Raw genomic sequence first — 16,513 nt, forward strand, 5'->3', positions numbered from 1 at the left:
CTTATGCATTGATCTGCTTACACCAAGGCTCATTAGTGTTGAGATCTGGCTCCGTAAAAAGAGTAGTACAAAACATTGTATGAGAGCCTGTAATCAAACCCAGAAATGCTTCTCCTCAATAAAAGTGAGATCATATCGTCTACAAAATGTAGATATGTTCTCAAAGTTTCAGTCTGGGCCTGGAGGCTATGAGGGTACCTTTCAAACCCTGTAAGTAGCTTTGGATTTTTCTAGTGACAACCGCAGGCATCAACCTCATCACTAGTGACCTGTTTGCCAATATACTAGTTTCTGCTCTCACAGGTGGGCATTACACCTGCTAATTGTTAAGCAAGATGGAGGATTTGGTCTTGTTATTAGCACAGATTAGTCCAACTTGGAAGGAAGCTTATGCTGCACAGTGAGAAACTACTATCAGACACCAGGGGACACTGGCAGCTCAGTAAGCTGCTCAACATTGAGTCTTTACAGTCCAACAGGAGGTTCAGCAAGAAACTATTAGCTTGTGGAGTGTCCAGATGACAAAGGCTGCTAAAAGGGATCGTTGAATGCAAGCTGAGGTGACTGCCAAATACTTAGAGACAATACAGAAAACATGTATATCGCGCTTTTCTCCTAGCGGTCTCAAAGCGCTTCAGGGCTGCAACCACCTGGGGCGCACCACAGGCAACCAGGATTGAATCCTAGCCTTAACCAGTACGCTACCCAGCTGCCCATAGCAGAGGTTCTGTAGCAGCTGGCCTCTGAGAACGTTCAGGATAATGAGAACTTCAAAGTAAAGATCAACTGCTGTTTGAGTGTCAGTCCTTTTCTGCGGTCTCAGCGAGGACATTGATGGTCTTACCAACCTAAAAAGTTACCCAGATCACAATTTACATGCCCTCAATCTGACGACTTCAACCTGAGAACCTTGCTGTAACTTATTCGGGGAGGATCACAATGATCAGTTTCTGCAGAAAAAAGCTTTATTTATCATTTAAAGAAGCATAAGATAAACAACGTTTCCACATGGAATCCGACAAGCATGAGCATCTAAACAAACGAGCAGGGAAGTAATCTGCACAATAAACATCCCCAGATATAAATAGACAGAAGAGTGCCCGCACAATATCCTATAAATCAGGTTCCTTTATTATGGACGTATCCAAACAAGCTCACACATCATATAGCTGACATGTTTCGAACCAACAGGTTCTTACTCATAGCTATTATTGAATATTATGGAACCCCTGGTGAAGTTTGCCCGGGGACATAAATACAATTTGGTGATTCTGGATTATACTATATGGTGTCCAGAGGCTCTGCCATTATAAAACACATCTTTAGAAACTATCACCAACAGTGTTTTCATATGTTTCCTGAACAGGAATCCCAAAAAAGATTCAGACATATCACAGATTATGAGAAACTTGTGTAAACTCTTGGGTATAAAACAGCTGAGAATCTCAGTCTACCATTGCCAGCCGAGGCCAATAAGTTTGTAGAATGTTGTAACAAGCTCTTGAAAATGATGCAAAAAAAAGTGGTTAAGAGGAATGGGAGAGGCTGGAGCTGCCTTCTGCCCTATTTAATACTGTATTTGGTATTTAGCTTCAGTCTTTCACCGCATTCTTCCCATTTCAATTGTTATATGGGAAACACCTTGATGTAGCAAAAGAAATACGAGAGGAGGAGTCTACTTCTGATTTGTGTATTGATCAACATGTCTCTTATGCAGAATAGGATCACAACTATGTCTCCTGAGGCTGCAGAACAAATAAGAAGGGCTCAGTAAGCTCAAACCAGGGTCTACGAACAAGATTCTGGGTCTTTTTTGTTATGGTTTGTGTTGTCACATAATGAGACACGGTAGTGGGGTCATTACAGTTTAATATGTGTCTTTACCTCCTCAGTAGTTATTGCTATCACAAATGGGGCACTGATGCAGATGCCAGTCAAACATGTCATCAAGATTTGGAGTGGTTGATGCTGACGTGGGAGACGTGGTAAGGGTGGGCGGATTCATGTCACGGAGTGGATGTGATGGGGGGGGGGGGAATGGGGGACTCTAAGCTTCTGAACCAGGAAGTCCAGCTAAACATTTGCACTGATCGTGTTTCATCAAAGCCTTGTTTGTGACAATAGCCAGTCCTACTGAGGTAGTAAGGTTAGATATTATAAAAGGAGTTAAGAAGACAATTACTATCACTTTAACTAATGAAAATGGATTTTCTTTGCATTTGGTACATCAGCCTTATTATGTGATGATTCACATGTCAAATAAAGCATGTCATTTTCTTTTCTTTCTAACAGCCATGTGATGGGATTTGTAAGCCGAAGTGAGGTGAATTCTCTTCTTAAGCCCAAGCAGCCAGGCACTTTCTTACTCCGTTTTAGTGAAAGCATTAAAGAAGCCATTACATACTCCTGGGTGGAACCTTATGGTATGGAATTCTGAAACATCAGCATGCAGAGCACATTCTGAAGGCTTTTCCGGGGTGCTGACTGTTTATTTTTCTAGTTTTGGCAAAATGTGCTGCTTCCCATTGTTCCATATACCGGTAATACCAAACAGGAATAGTCTGTCTTACTTTTCTCCCATATGCCACTGGACAACCCTCATGGTGAAACATTCAGAAGCCTTGGTCAAAATTTAACTAGGCCAGGAAAACGCAGCAATGCAAAAATGTTTTGCTTGTGGTAGACTGAGTAGAGCTAATGCAAAATTTATTCTGTTGAAGTACATTCATAGTACATTACATTATAGCTAGGATGGCCTATTTTATGAAACCAACGTCAGTGTATATATGTCTTGCCTTCAGATACCCAGAATTCTCCTACTACTGTTTGTCTCCTTGGTTAATAAGCCTACTCAAATCAAAAAGTTACATTTACTTCTACTTTGGATCGGCTCACTGGGAGGCACTGGCGCATGCAGGTGGGTTACCGATGCCCCGAATCCCCCCCCTCTGCTCTCCCCGCATGCCCTATAGCAGCACTAGCCGCCGAAGTGTAATGCGGGGAGGGAGGCCGACATCACTCCTCCCTCCCTCTTCATCAGTGCCCCCTCCCGAGTCCCCCTGCAGAGAACGCACAGCGGGCGTTTAGTTTACCTGAGTCTCTGCGCTCCGGCCAGCTTCATTCTATTTCCTGTTTCCCATGACACAAAACAGGAAATAGAATGAAGAAGCCGGCTGGAGCGCAGAGACTCAGGTAAACTAAACGCCCGCTGCGCATTCTCTGCAAGGGGACTCGGGAGGGGGCACTGATGAGATGAAGAGGGAGGGAGGAGTGATGTCGGCCTCCCTCCCCGCATTACACTTCGGCGGCTGGTGCCTCGATCTCCCCCTCTCCCCCCAGAGTGGCACCCTACCACCTACCCATGTTGGGTGGCTATATATATATATATATATATATATGTATATATATACACAGGGGGATCTGGCTGTATACAGTGGCTATATACAGGGGGGGATCTGGCTATATATACAGGGGGGTCTGACTATATACACTGGCTATATGCAGGGGGATCTGGCTATATACACTGGCTATATATACAGGGGGGGATCTGGCTATATATACAGGGGGATCTGACTATATATACTGGCTATATGAAGGGGGGTCTGGCTATGTACACTGGCTATATGCAGGGGGATCTGGCTATATACACTGGCTATATACGGGGGGGGGGGGGATCTGATTATATACACTGGCTATATACACTGACTATATGCAGGGGGTCTGGCTATATACACACTGGTTATATACCGGGGATCTGGCTATATACACTGGCTATATACAGGGAGGATTTGGCTATATACAGGGGGAATATAACTATATACACTCGCTATATACAGGGGGTATCTTCCTATGTACAGTAGCTATATACAAGGGGGATCTGGCTATATACCAGAGGGATCTGGCTATATACAAGGGTGATCTGACTATATACCCTGGCTATATACAAGGGGGATCTGGCTATATACCCTGACTGTATACAAGGGGGATCTGACTATATACCCTGGCTATATACAAGGGGGATCTGGCTATATACCCTGGTTATATACAAGGGGAAACTGACTATATACCCTGACTACATACAAGGGGGATCTGACTATATACCCAGGCTATATACAAGGGGTATCTAGCTATATACACTGGCTATATACAAGGGGGATTTGGCGAAATACAAGGGGAAATCTGGATAGATGTACTGAACGGGGAGTCAGCTGGCTATATACGATAAACGGGGATCATGTGGTTACCTATCCTAACTGGGGGGTCATCTAGCTACCTATACTGTAAATGGGGGGGGGGCTCCTCTGACTACCTGTGTGATAAATGGGGGGTCATCTGGTCACCTGTACTAAAGGGTAATTTATTTATCCATAATAAAGGGGGGTTATCTGGATACTTAATCACTGCCACATTATATATATTTTGGGGAAACACTACTGCATCATGTGTATTTTGTAGGGAAACGCTGCCCATTGTGTGTATTTTGTGGGGAAATGCTGTGCATTATGTGTATTTTGTGGGAAAACACATGCGCTGTAGTGCGCGGCTTGCCAAAAGAGACCTTTCTGGCATCCCCCCCTTGAAAATCCTGGGTTTGCCCCTGGGAGGGGTGGGGCGGAACCTTAAATTCATCAAATTCAACTATGTCATTAACTGACCAGCACACTTATGTATTTTAGTAGTCCATAATAACTGTATAAAGCTAGCCTGTAGTGTACAAAAGTTCATCAACAGCAAAACAATAAAAAATTACGCAGAGCTGGTCACATGATAAAATCAACCGTGTTGTTTAGACCTAACAGTGCACATACGCCACACAAACCTGTAAACATTTGTGCAGGTTACAATTCATGGTAATCTCTGAAGCTCAATACTCTCCTTGAATGAAAGTAGTCTATTGCAAATCACCATTCTTGAAACTAGCAAGTTGGAATAAGCCAACAATGCAGTGTCAATCAGCAGCAGTCAAATTGCTCATGCAGAAGCTGTAGACAGTAGCCGCACGCCCAGCGCAGCCAGCATAGCATAGGATCAAGCAGCTTCAAGTGGAGATATCTATACTCATGAACCACTGCTGTGGGAATGTTTGCACTCCAGCATGCAGGCTCTTTAGATCAAGTCCTCAGGATAAGGTAATGTGCTGTAATCCACTGGAAGAACATACTCTACCTCCAGCACAGACCGGGACAGTGCCGAGCCCGGCATCTGTTCTCCCATAGACCGGTGGACAGGGAATGTGGGCAGCATGAAGACTCCGACTAGTTTTGCCCGGCTTTGTCATGGTCAAGTTTTGTTTTTGGTGTTTTGTCTGTGTTTTTTTTTTTTTTTATACTTGTTCCTGATTTGAGGATTGCTTTCTTGGTGCTTCATGTATTTGGGCATTCTGGGGTGTATTAGAAGAGATGAATCCAATATAAATGCATCCTTCTGCTAAAGCACCAAGCACAAACTATACAGGTAAACGCCAGTGTTGCCAACCGCCCGTAAATTTACGGGCAGCCCGTAATTTTTGCTACAAATTAAGCTGCCCGTGAATTCCGTAAGGAATTCAGCAGCGTCCGTAAAAGGGCGGCCTCTGTTGCAGGAGGACAGCAGCGCAGTGGAGGGAGAGCTGTGGGCAGCGGTGGAGAAGAGGGGCAATCTCCCCCCCCCACTTCTCTCACCTTAGTGCTCTCCCTCCCTCGCTGACTGTCCCCCTCCTCCTGATCTAAGTGACGACGAGTGGCTGGCAGTTTGGCAGCGGGCGGGACTTACCTTCCGTCTCGCTCCTGCGCCGGAAGTTCTGCTGCACTGGTCTGCACCAGACCAGAGTAGCGGCAAATCATCCCGCGCCGGAGACGAGAGAAGACGCAGGTAAGTTCCGCTCACTGCCGCCTGCCACTGCCAGCCACTCAGTCACTTAGTTCAGGAGGGGAGAGCGAGCTGCTCCCCTCCTGCTTTGGGGGGTCACCTGGCTACCCATGGGCACATATACATCTGGCTACATATACTGGGCACATATACATCTGGCTACATCTACTGGGCACATATAACCCTGGCTACATCTACTGGGCACATATACCTCTGGCTACATCTACTGGGCACATATACCCCTGGCTACATCTACTGGGCACATATACCTCTGGCTACATCTACTGGGCACATATACATCTGGCTACATCTACTGGGCACATATACATCTTGCTACATCTACTGGGCACATATACATCTGGCTACATCTACTGGGCACATATACCCCTGGCTACATCTACTGGGCACATATACATCTGGCTACATCTACTGGGCACATATAACCCTGGCTACATCTACTGGGCACATATAACCCTGGCTACATCTACTGGGCACATATACCTCTGGCTACATCTACTGGGCACATATACCTCTGGCTACATCTACTGGGCACATATACATCTGGCTACATCTACTGGGCACATATAACCCTGGCTACATTTACTGGGCACATATACCTCTGGCTACATCTACTGGGCACATATACCTCTGGCTACATCTACTGAGCACATATACCTCTGGCTACATCTACTGGGCACATATAACCCTGGCTACATCTACTGGGCACATATAACCCTGGCTACATCTACTGGGCACATATAACCCTGGCTACATCTACTGGGGACATATAACCCTGGCTACCCATGGGCACATATACCTCTGGCTACATATACTGGGCACATATAACCCTGGCTACATCTACTGGGCACATATACCTCTGGCTACATCTACTGGGCACATATAACCCTGGCTACATCTACTGGGCACATACTGTATAACCCTGGCTACATCTACTGGGCACATATACCTCTGGCTACATCTACTGGGCACATATAACCCTGGCTACATCTACTGGGCACATATAACCCTGGCTACATCTACTGAGCACATATACCTCTGGCTACATCTACTGGGCACATATAACCCTGGCTACATATACTAGGGACATATAACCCTGGCTACCCATGAGCACATATACCTCTGGCTACATCTACTGGGCACATATAACCCTGGCTACATCTACTGGGCACATATAACCCTGGCTACATCTACTGGGCACATATAACCCTGGCTACATCTACTGGGCACATATAACCCTGGCTACATCTACTGGGCACATATAACCATGGCTACATATACGAGGCACATATAACCCTGCCTACATATACTGGGCACATATAACCCTGCCTACATATACTGGGCACATATACTCCTGCCTACATATACTGGGCACATATACCCCTGCCTACATATGCTGGAGACATATACCTCTGGCTACATATACTGGGCACATATATCTGCTGGCTACATATACTGAGGACACTGGCTGTTTGCCATTATGTGCATTTACTGGTGAAAAGCTGTCTCTTATGTGCATTTACTGGTGAAAAGCTGTCTCTTATGTGCATTTACTGGTGAAAAGCTGTCTCTTATTATGTGCATTTACTGGTGAAAAGCTGTCTCTTATTATGTGCATTTACTGGTGAAATGCTGTCTCTTATTATGTGCATTTACTGGTGCAAAGCTGTCTCTTATTATGTGCATTTACTGGTGAAAAGCTGTCTCTTATTATGTGCATTTACTGGTGAAAAGCTGTCTCTTATGTTCATTTACTGGTGAAAAGCTGTCTCTCATTACGTGCATTTACTGGTGAAAAGCTGTCTCTCATTACGTGCATTTACTGGTGAAAAGCTGTCTCTCATTACGTGCATTCACTGGTGAAAAGCTGTCTGTCATTAATAATGGCAGTATTTGTATAGCGCCTTTCTCCTGTCATTACGTGCATTTACTGGTGAAAGGCGGTCTCTTATGTGCATTTACTGGTGAAAAGCTGTCTGTCATTACGTGCATTTACTGGTGAAAGGCTGTCTCTTATGTGCATTTACTGGTGAAACGCTGTCTCTCATTATGTGCATTTACTTGCCATGCCCACTTTAGTCGCCGCAAATTTCCTCGAACATGTTGCCCCCTACCCATTTGACCTCCCCCTCATATGTGCCAGTCTAGAACCGGCCCTGTACCCCTGCCTACATATACTGGGCACATATACCCCTGGCTACCTGTTCTGGGGACATCTCTCACCCTGGCTACCTGTTCTGGGGACATCTATACCCCTGGCCACCTATTCTGGGGACACCTATAGACCTGGGGCTACCTATTTTTGGGGAACCACTGCTGTCAGATTAAATGTATTTTGGGGAACTGCTGCCAGATTATGTGTAGGTTGGGGGAATCGCTGCTGCCAGATTACATCTATTTTTTGGGAACCACTGCCATATTATCTGTATTTTGGAAGAACCTCTGCCAGATTACGTGGATTTTTGGTGAAATGCTGTAAGATTACATGTATTTTGGGGGAAGGGGGGGGGGGGGGGAACACTATGGCAGAGCTCAAACTTCCCTGGCAGACCTTTCACAGCAATATTAAAATCATGTATATTTGGCCCCACCCATGACCACGCCCACATTCTGTTGCATGGCCACGCCCATTTTTTCGGCGGTTTTGTCAGCAAAAAAAATCTTTTGTCAGTAAATTTTTAGGTATTTGTCAGTAAAAAATAACGTGAAAGGTTGGCAACACTGGTAAACGCACGTACACATGCCTGATTGAGGCCTGGTTTACATTAGCATTTGCCAACGGAACCGGCCGTATGGTTCCGTGGTCCGTTCCGCTGAGCGGACGAAAAAATGCTGCAGGACCCAATTTTCCCCACCCGAGGTAAGTACCCCCCAGGGGAACTTTTTCTTATTACAGGTTTGATAGAAGGGGAGAGAAACTCTCCAACGTGCTTTTTCAAGCTGTAGCTTTGTGCCAGATCATATACCATAGAGATCATATCTGGAGTACTTTTTTTTTTACAATAGCAAGATCTAATTTAAACAAATGCATGTAATAGTAGGCTATAATGTACTTTGATAATATACCTCAGTCTGGTTATACTAAAAGATGTACTTTCTTATTTATGTAACTAGAGATACACTTAAAAGAGTAGGAGGCATATTGTACAATGTTACTTTTGTGTTTTCCACTTAGGAAAGCTCATCCATTCTGTGGCTCCGTATACCAAAAAAGACTTATCCATCATTGCCCTCACTGAGATCATTAGAAACTACCAACTTATCCAAGAAAACATCCAAGATAACCCTCTGCAATATCTCTACCCAGATGTCCCCAGAGATGAAGCATTTGGCAAATACTATAAAGAAATAGATGATGGTGAGTTGTGTCTTCTTTTTACTTTTGTCCATCTAAATTTTAAACACAGGTCAAGCTTTAGGCCCGGTTCACATTAGCGTTCGCTGTCCGGAATCCACTGATCGGATCCGGACCTGATACTGTACAAACGGAACGTACGTTCCGCATAGCAATACAAAGGCTATGCGGACGTTCACACGCGTCCGTTCAGTACAGTACGGAGCCGGACCTGATCCGGACTCCGGACAGTTTTCCAACATGCGCTATTTTTTGGGTCCGGATCTCCGGCTCACGCACCCGGACCGGAGCCTGACTGCACCATCCGGAAATAGAAACCAATGGGAAACGGAAGGCACAGAACACACTGGCTACAAACACCTGACGTTCTACCCCACTTCCTATGCGTATTCAAGCGGCCATTTCAGATGGGGACACATGGGCCAAGCATGTCTGGAGTGGAGCAGCAGTGACAGACGTGCTGGAGCTGTTTGGCAGAATGTCGGAGGTGGAGGTGAGCCCTACAGCGGAGGAACCTGATTCTACAGGTGCACCAGGTGCACCTTCTGCTGACCCCAACCATTTTTTTTTGAAATTTCACTATTTTTAACCCACGGATCCGGATGGAGGCCTGATGCAAAAGGACCGGTTCCGGATCGGATCCGAATCGGAACCGTACGGTTCCGATCCGGATCAGGTCCTGATCCGATCAGGATCCGGTCCGTTTGCACGGCAAAACGCAAGTGTGAACGGGGCCTAACTCGCAGTCTGGGTCAGTATTGAACTGAAACAGCCCAGAATATAGATGATGCTCACACCCTAATGCACTGTTTTGCAATTGGCTGCATTGCACAACTGAATGAAGGAGTATAAAAGTAATTTATTTCTACATTGCTTCTTTGCATGACCGCCAGAGATGGATTAAGATGTAATGGGGCACTAGGGAAGGTAGGAACAACACTAAATAAACCTTATTCAGAGATTTGTTAATGTTATTTAAAACGTAACTTTTAATAATGTAGGATTAAAATAGAGAAATCACACAAATTTTACTGTCCCTTAGTACAAGAAGTGATACATTGAGTTGGGATAATGGCCATTTGTCTGTCAGACTATCCTCCAAACTCACAATAAATGCATGTATATTAACAACCCTACATGTTTTGTTTCCCTAATTGGAAACTTCGTGAGGGGTAACTAAGATGCCATGTGCCAGAGTGCCTGAAGTGCTAAAGTATATACATTTATATATATCACATATTATTATCATCACATATTATACCCATCAAGGTAGCATAGTAATATAGATCAGGCCACTACCAGCAGCCAGCACTAGGGAAGGTAGAAGATATGGGGCCTTCTTGTAGTCTTTTTGGTAAGCTGAAGTAGAGAGAGGCCAGAGAAGGTGGCAGGTTGGCCCCTTGACACCCAATAGGCCTCAGGCACCTGCCTAGGTTGCCTGGTGAATAATCCTGCTCTGATGACTGCACAGCGGCGCAGCTCTGTAGAAAGAATGTCTGCTTTCTGCACCCACTCAGTTCTGTTGTTCTTGAAGGAGACCACAATCTGGTAAGCAGCAAGGTGTTATGTTGTGAATCAAGCCATGGACCTTTGATTTATCCTAAATCTGTCCTCATGTTCCCTCCATGGTGCACTACCAGAGCAGTCCTGCACATATCTATTCTGCGTACTGCTGATGCACTGGACATTGTTCTGTTAACATGTTTTCAAAGTTGCCCTTAGTTGCCCTTGTAGAGTAAAATAACTGACCATTTTAAAATCACATAGCTTCTCCCTCTGTTGGAGTTTATGCTGATATTTCTTGTCTTATTTTCAGTTACGTTGAAAGGTTGGCAATACGTGAAACGTGGGTCGGTAATTGTATCTAGAAGGTAAGGTACCAAGTTAGAGAAATGGAGATGTGTGAATAACAGTTACCAGCCATGCAGGTGCTTTGTGTTTCACAAACCTGATAACCCTGGTTGTTGAGTACAAGTAATAGCACATAGGTATACATATACCGTATAAAGAAAGCACCTATATGCTCACATTTCACAAAACACATTCCTGTTCCTCCTTTGAATAGGTTCACTTTAAAATATGAAAAAAACGTTCATATACCTTAAAAAGAAATGTAACCTGATGATATCATCTTTCTTTGGGGAGCTGCCATGAATGCCAACATGTACTGTGACATATTGAAGTAGTGCATGATCTCCTCCCTCCGGAAACTGGGCCGCAGGACAGTATACCAACATGATAACGACTCCAAATACACCACCAAGACGACCACTGCCTTGCTAAAGAAATATGCAAGCTGTATACTGGCTACTTTTACATTGTATCAAAGTGTGGATGAATCATTTTCTCTCCTAGACCTTTGCATCTCTCTAATAGAAGAAACCCACTCCTGTTTGTGGAGGGAGCTGTGACAGATTTAATTTACCTGTATGACCGCCTCTTGCCACAGTGCTCCAAGCTGCACCCCATCCTTTCAACACTTCCTCCAATGTGAAGCAGGAAGTATTGGGAGGGTGGAGCACTGTGGCAAGAGGCATATACATATAAATGAACTCTCTCTGCCCCAGCCCCCACCTCGGACATGAGCAGGTACAGATTCTCTTCTCACAAAACTCTGCTCGCTCATACCTACTCTTTAACTGTAAAAGTTACGGTCATTTTTGCCACCACAAGCATGACCACTTGCCGCAGACTCAAATTCAAGCTACTTTGCTTTGCTACATATCGTGCCCCACCTGATCCTGACATCATTAAAACAATACCACTGTAACTGGCCACTCTGCTCTTCCAATGACCCATTAAAGAGACACTGAAGCGAAAAAAAAAATATGATATAATGAATTGGTTGTGTACTATGAATAATTACTAGAAGTTTAGCAGCAAAGAAAATATTCTCATATTTTTATTTTCAGGTGTATAGTGTTTTTTCTAACATTGCATCATTCTATAATATGTGCAGATTACACAACACTCAGCATTCAAAATGATTCTTTCAGAGCAGTCTGTGAACTAATGACCTCTCCTCTAGCAGATAAAAAGACATTTGTTTACTTACAGTTGAGATAATAAAAGTCAGATAACAGCCCTCTCCACGACTTTGAAAGTCGCAGAGCTTAATTGCTTTTCTGCATAGAGATAACAACTGGAGTTTCTTAACTCTTCCTGTACTGAAAACAATTAGACTGATGTATCTGATCTTAATGTTTTATTTCTTAGCTGTACTACACATACAAATCATAATATCATAATTTTTTTTTCGCTTCAGTGTCTCTTTAATGTCCTCTTCTGTCTTGAACGTCTTTCATGCATGACTTCATGACTTCCCTAAAGCTTCCATGTGCTGAAGTCGCTTTGTTGTCTTGTTAAACATGCCCTTCCAACGGAATTTAAAAAACCACCTCTGAAGAATTACCTAGCCATCTTGCTCTCTGCTCTACCCTGTCATTACATAATGAATTCCAGTCCAAATTCACTTACCTATTATATCTCCCCCCCCCCCCCCGCACACACACACACACACACACACACACACACACACATTACCCCTGGATCTATGGATCTAGCTGAGATCTCTCCTCCTGTGTCACCGTTTTCCTTTTTATGAATATGTTTTTCTGTTTTGTCTTAGGGATGCGGCTGAGTCACCATTCAGCTCTGCTTCTGGAACGCTACACCTCTCTGAAACACCCTTGTCTGACTCTGCAACCTCTGAGGCTGATGCCTGCCTGGATCACATGGATATGGATGGTAATTTTTTGAAAAGGGCTGTAGAATTACATGAAACAATCAAAAATATATTGGTAAAAGTATATTGACATTTAAAACCCGGTTAAAGAAGAACTGTAGTAAAAAATAAAACATAATTAAATTTATTATTTTTTACAATAATCATTTATAAATTATTTAGTCAGTGTTTTCCCATAGAGCCAAATTAATCCATGCCATGCACTGATGAGGATCAAACAATCCGAAACAGTCTGTATGCATGTTGGATTATTATGGCTCTGTACATATTAACAAGCTGACACATCATTGCATTCCAGCGGTTCTAGAGGTGTGTTTAGCTTCTAAGGGTACAATGGTTAATTTGCATATAATTAGCAGTGGTGCCTGGGAGACATCTCAAGCTCACTCCAACCTGAATTATCGCAAATTCTTTCTGTTTTAGGAAAGCAAACTTTTGTTTTGCCCATTGTAAAATCTTCCTCTCTCGATTTACATTCTTAAATTTATTACTAGTGACGACATCTTTGGTTCTGCCAGGTGAACTGTACAGAATGCTTGTTAATGAGAGTTCTATGCACAGAGTGAGATATTGCTTGCTTGGCTGTTGGAAAAAGCCGTTATTTCACAAAATGCAACAAGATCCACAGACAGCAAACTGTCAGGAAGGACCATAGTCATGACATCACACTGTGGGAGGGGTTTCACCACAATATTAGGCATACAGAATTCCCTGATAATCTATTTGAGAAAAGTTAAAGATTTCTCATGGGAAAGGGGGTATCAGATACTGATTGGAATGTTTAATCCTTAGTTAAAGTTACTCTTTAAAGGCATACTCCAGTCTAGTTAAACATAAGGATTTTTTTCTATGAAGATTAGCACCATAATTCTGCATCTTTAACACAAATTTTTTTACAGTTATTTGTAAAGATGCAGTGGCGTAGCTAAGGAGCTATAGGGGCCCCAGTGCAGCTTTTCCATTGTGCCACCCCAAGCACGCTATACATAACAATTGACATGGCGCACCAAAACCTGGCAAGGACAACCACAGTGTCAGAGGTGCAAGACGGGGGTGGGGAACAGTTTGTTAATGATTAACTACTATTCAAAGCATCTGTAGAAGTGACCAATAAAGAGCTATTACTGCAGTTGAGGAAGGGCCCTACGGGGCCCCTCTGGCCCAAGGGCCCTGGTGCGGTCACAACCTCTGCACCCCTTATTGCTACACCACTGTAAAGAGGTAGTGCGCAATTTGCTATTGCCACACTTTGCTTTTATTATTTGCTATTGCCACATCACATCTGTTATTTGGAAAAAAGCTCCTTGTAGGTAGGAAAGCCATTTTATGTCTGTGAGGCTGCAAAGGTGCCTGCCAACCAAGGGTACACCACTGGTCACCCCCAGGTCCATGGTGCTGGCCTCATGCCTGCCGGGTTCAGCTTCTGTCACTGCCTAGCGGTAGGGAATTGGTGAGTGGTGAGTTATTCGCACATGCATTAACATATTAGAGTAAGTTGCCCATCAGGTCTGCTGGAAGAGACCAGAGGGGATTGGCCACTATAGGCGGAACTGCATGATTGGTCAATTTTTCATTGATATCATATATAAAGCTGTATGCTGCATGAATTTGTTAGACACTCGATACAGGTAGAAAAAGGAGGTTTATTCTTCAAAATGTCGCTGCTGCTATCACTAGTATGTGTCATTACATTTAAATAAAAGAGTAGAGATGCTGGCAAACAGTTCGCTAGCGAATCTCTATGGGCCAGTACTACTTCCAGGTCACTATGACCCGTAGTAGTACGGCTGCGCTGCCCACTCATGACGTCACGCACATGCGCAGAAAGTGCTAGGCAACAGGTGCACGATCAAGGACGCGCACCGCCGGGCCAGCGCAACCGTACTACTACGGCTCATAGCGACCCAGCAGTAGTACAGTGTGAGGTGTTCGCCTATAAAAGAGCATATTACTATTTGACGGTCAAACAATCCCTGCGCTATCTTTGACCAATGGAGGGTCTGCATACAAGGGTGCTGCTCCAAATGCTGGGTGGTGCCAGCATATCTGTGCAAGGAGTAGAAAGAAAACGGGAGCGCACTTCTGGTGCAATAAATCTTTTTACTTCAGTAAACACGCAATAAAAGTTACACTCACGGTGTGTGACTGTACAGAAGCGCCTGTCAGGCCTGCCGGCAATCGTCTCCTGTCACCCGTGCTTGGCCAGAGCAGCGGGGAGCGTAGTTGTTAGCGTGGGAGTCGGGAGCGGGGGGTGGAGCTCCCAGGTCACCATTCATGGCTATTGTTTTCTCTCTGCCACTCTCTCATTGGTCAGCCATGTTCTGAAGAACATGTGACCCTATTAAGCCAATCAGAGTCATGGAGAAACAAAACTGGTGCACATTACAAATAACCAAACTTTGATGTACAGTGAACGATGCATGGCTTAATAAATAGGCCCCTATATTTACATTAGACTGTACAGAAGGAGTACTATTAACCTCCCTGGCGGTAAGCCGGACACAGTGTTGGGCTAGCTGCCGCAGGGGATCACATCAGCCCGGGAGGAATTTTTTAAATAAAATTTGTTACATATTGTTAAGCTAGCACTTGGCTAGCTAACTATGTTGCCCAAGTCCCTCCGATCGCCGCCGGTATACGTACCCTTCCATGGACCCCGCAATGGCGCAGCCTCCCAATCAGCACCCAGCCTCGCTATGGGGAGGATCGGAACTGCGCATGACGTCGATGACGTCATGTCCGATCGTCGCCATAGCGAGTAGTGATGCTAATTGGGAAGCTGCGTCTCTCGCGGGATCGCGGATGGGTGAGTGTTGCCGCCGGCGATCAGGGGGGTCAGAGAGATGCCGGAAGACTTGGGCCACATAGTTAGCTAGCCTAGTGCTAGCTAACATAAAAAAAAAATAAAAAATAATCAAATAAAATCCCTCCCGCGGACGCAGCCACTTAAACTGCGTACCGCCAGGGAGGTTAAAGTTTTCTGTGAACAATCCTTAAAAAAACATAAATTTGACACCTCCTGGGTCCTGCATAAGGGCTCCCGGTAACTTTGGACAGTTTTCGCATGCGCAGTGCGGTCGCACACGCACCCCAGTCACGCTCCCGTGACCAGGAGCTCCCGGCGGCGGAATGGTCGGGCCGTGCATGTGCAGTAAGCCCCGACTCCTGAAGTTAGGGAGCCCTTACAGAGGACTCAGGAGGCGAAGGATGGCGCAGAGGGAGCGATCAGGCCAAAGGGTTCTGAAGGAAGACCCAGGTGCGTATGAATTTGTTTTTTGATTAAACTCAGGTTCTCTTTAATTTTATGTAAATATTGCCTCAATTTACAGTTATTTTTCTCCTTTTAGGACTCGACTTGGGCGACTTTGAAAATCTAGAAATTGGACTCATGTTGCCAGAAGTGCTTGAAGAAATAGATATGGAAAGCCTTGATTCGGAATTATCAGCCTTAGAATCTTGTTGACATTCATAACGTTACAGAATACCCAGGTAGCACAGGGTGACCCAGAACCTCTAGGAATAAGTATCTATTAAAAAGCAAAGCTAAA

General features: G+C 44.5%; 1 protein-coding gene across 2 annotated transcripts in view; it reads left to right on the forward strand.

Moving 5' to 3' along the window:
• LOC137544107 (signal transducer and activator of transcription 2-like) overlaps positions 1-16,513 on the forward strand; it is a 157,307-nt gene extending 140,794 nt beyond the window's left edge. For both annotated transcript variants that reach the window (XM_068265176.1, XM_068265175.1), the window contains exons 20-24: positions 2,293-2,423; positions 9,041-9,223; positions 11,037-11,091; positions 12,849-12,967; positions 16,313-16,513. In XM_068265176.1, the coding sequence (XP_068121277.1) occupies positions 2,293-2,423; positions 9,041-9,223; positions 11,037-11,091; positions 12,849-12,967; positions 16,313-16,428 (604 nt within the window). In that variant the 3' untranslated portion in view covers positions 16,429-16,513. The remainder of the gene's footprint in view (positions 1-2,292; positions 2,424-9,040; positions 9,224-11,036; positions 11,092-12,848; positions 12,968-16,312) is intronic.

Source organism: Hyperolius riggenbachi, chromosome 2, assembly GCF_040937935.1.
Source record: "Hyperolius riggenbachi isolate aHypRig1 chromosome 2, aHypRig1.pri, whole genome shotgun sequence".
NCBI lineage: Eukaryota > Metazoa > Chordata > Amphibia > Anura > Hyperoliidae > Hyperolius > Hyperolius riggenbachi.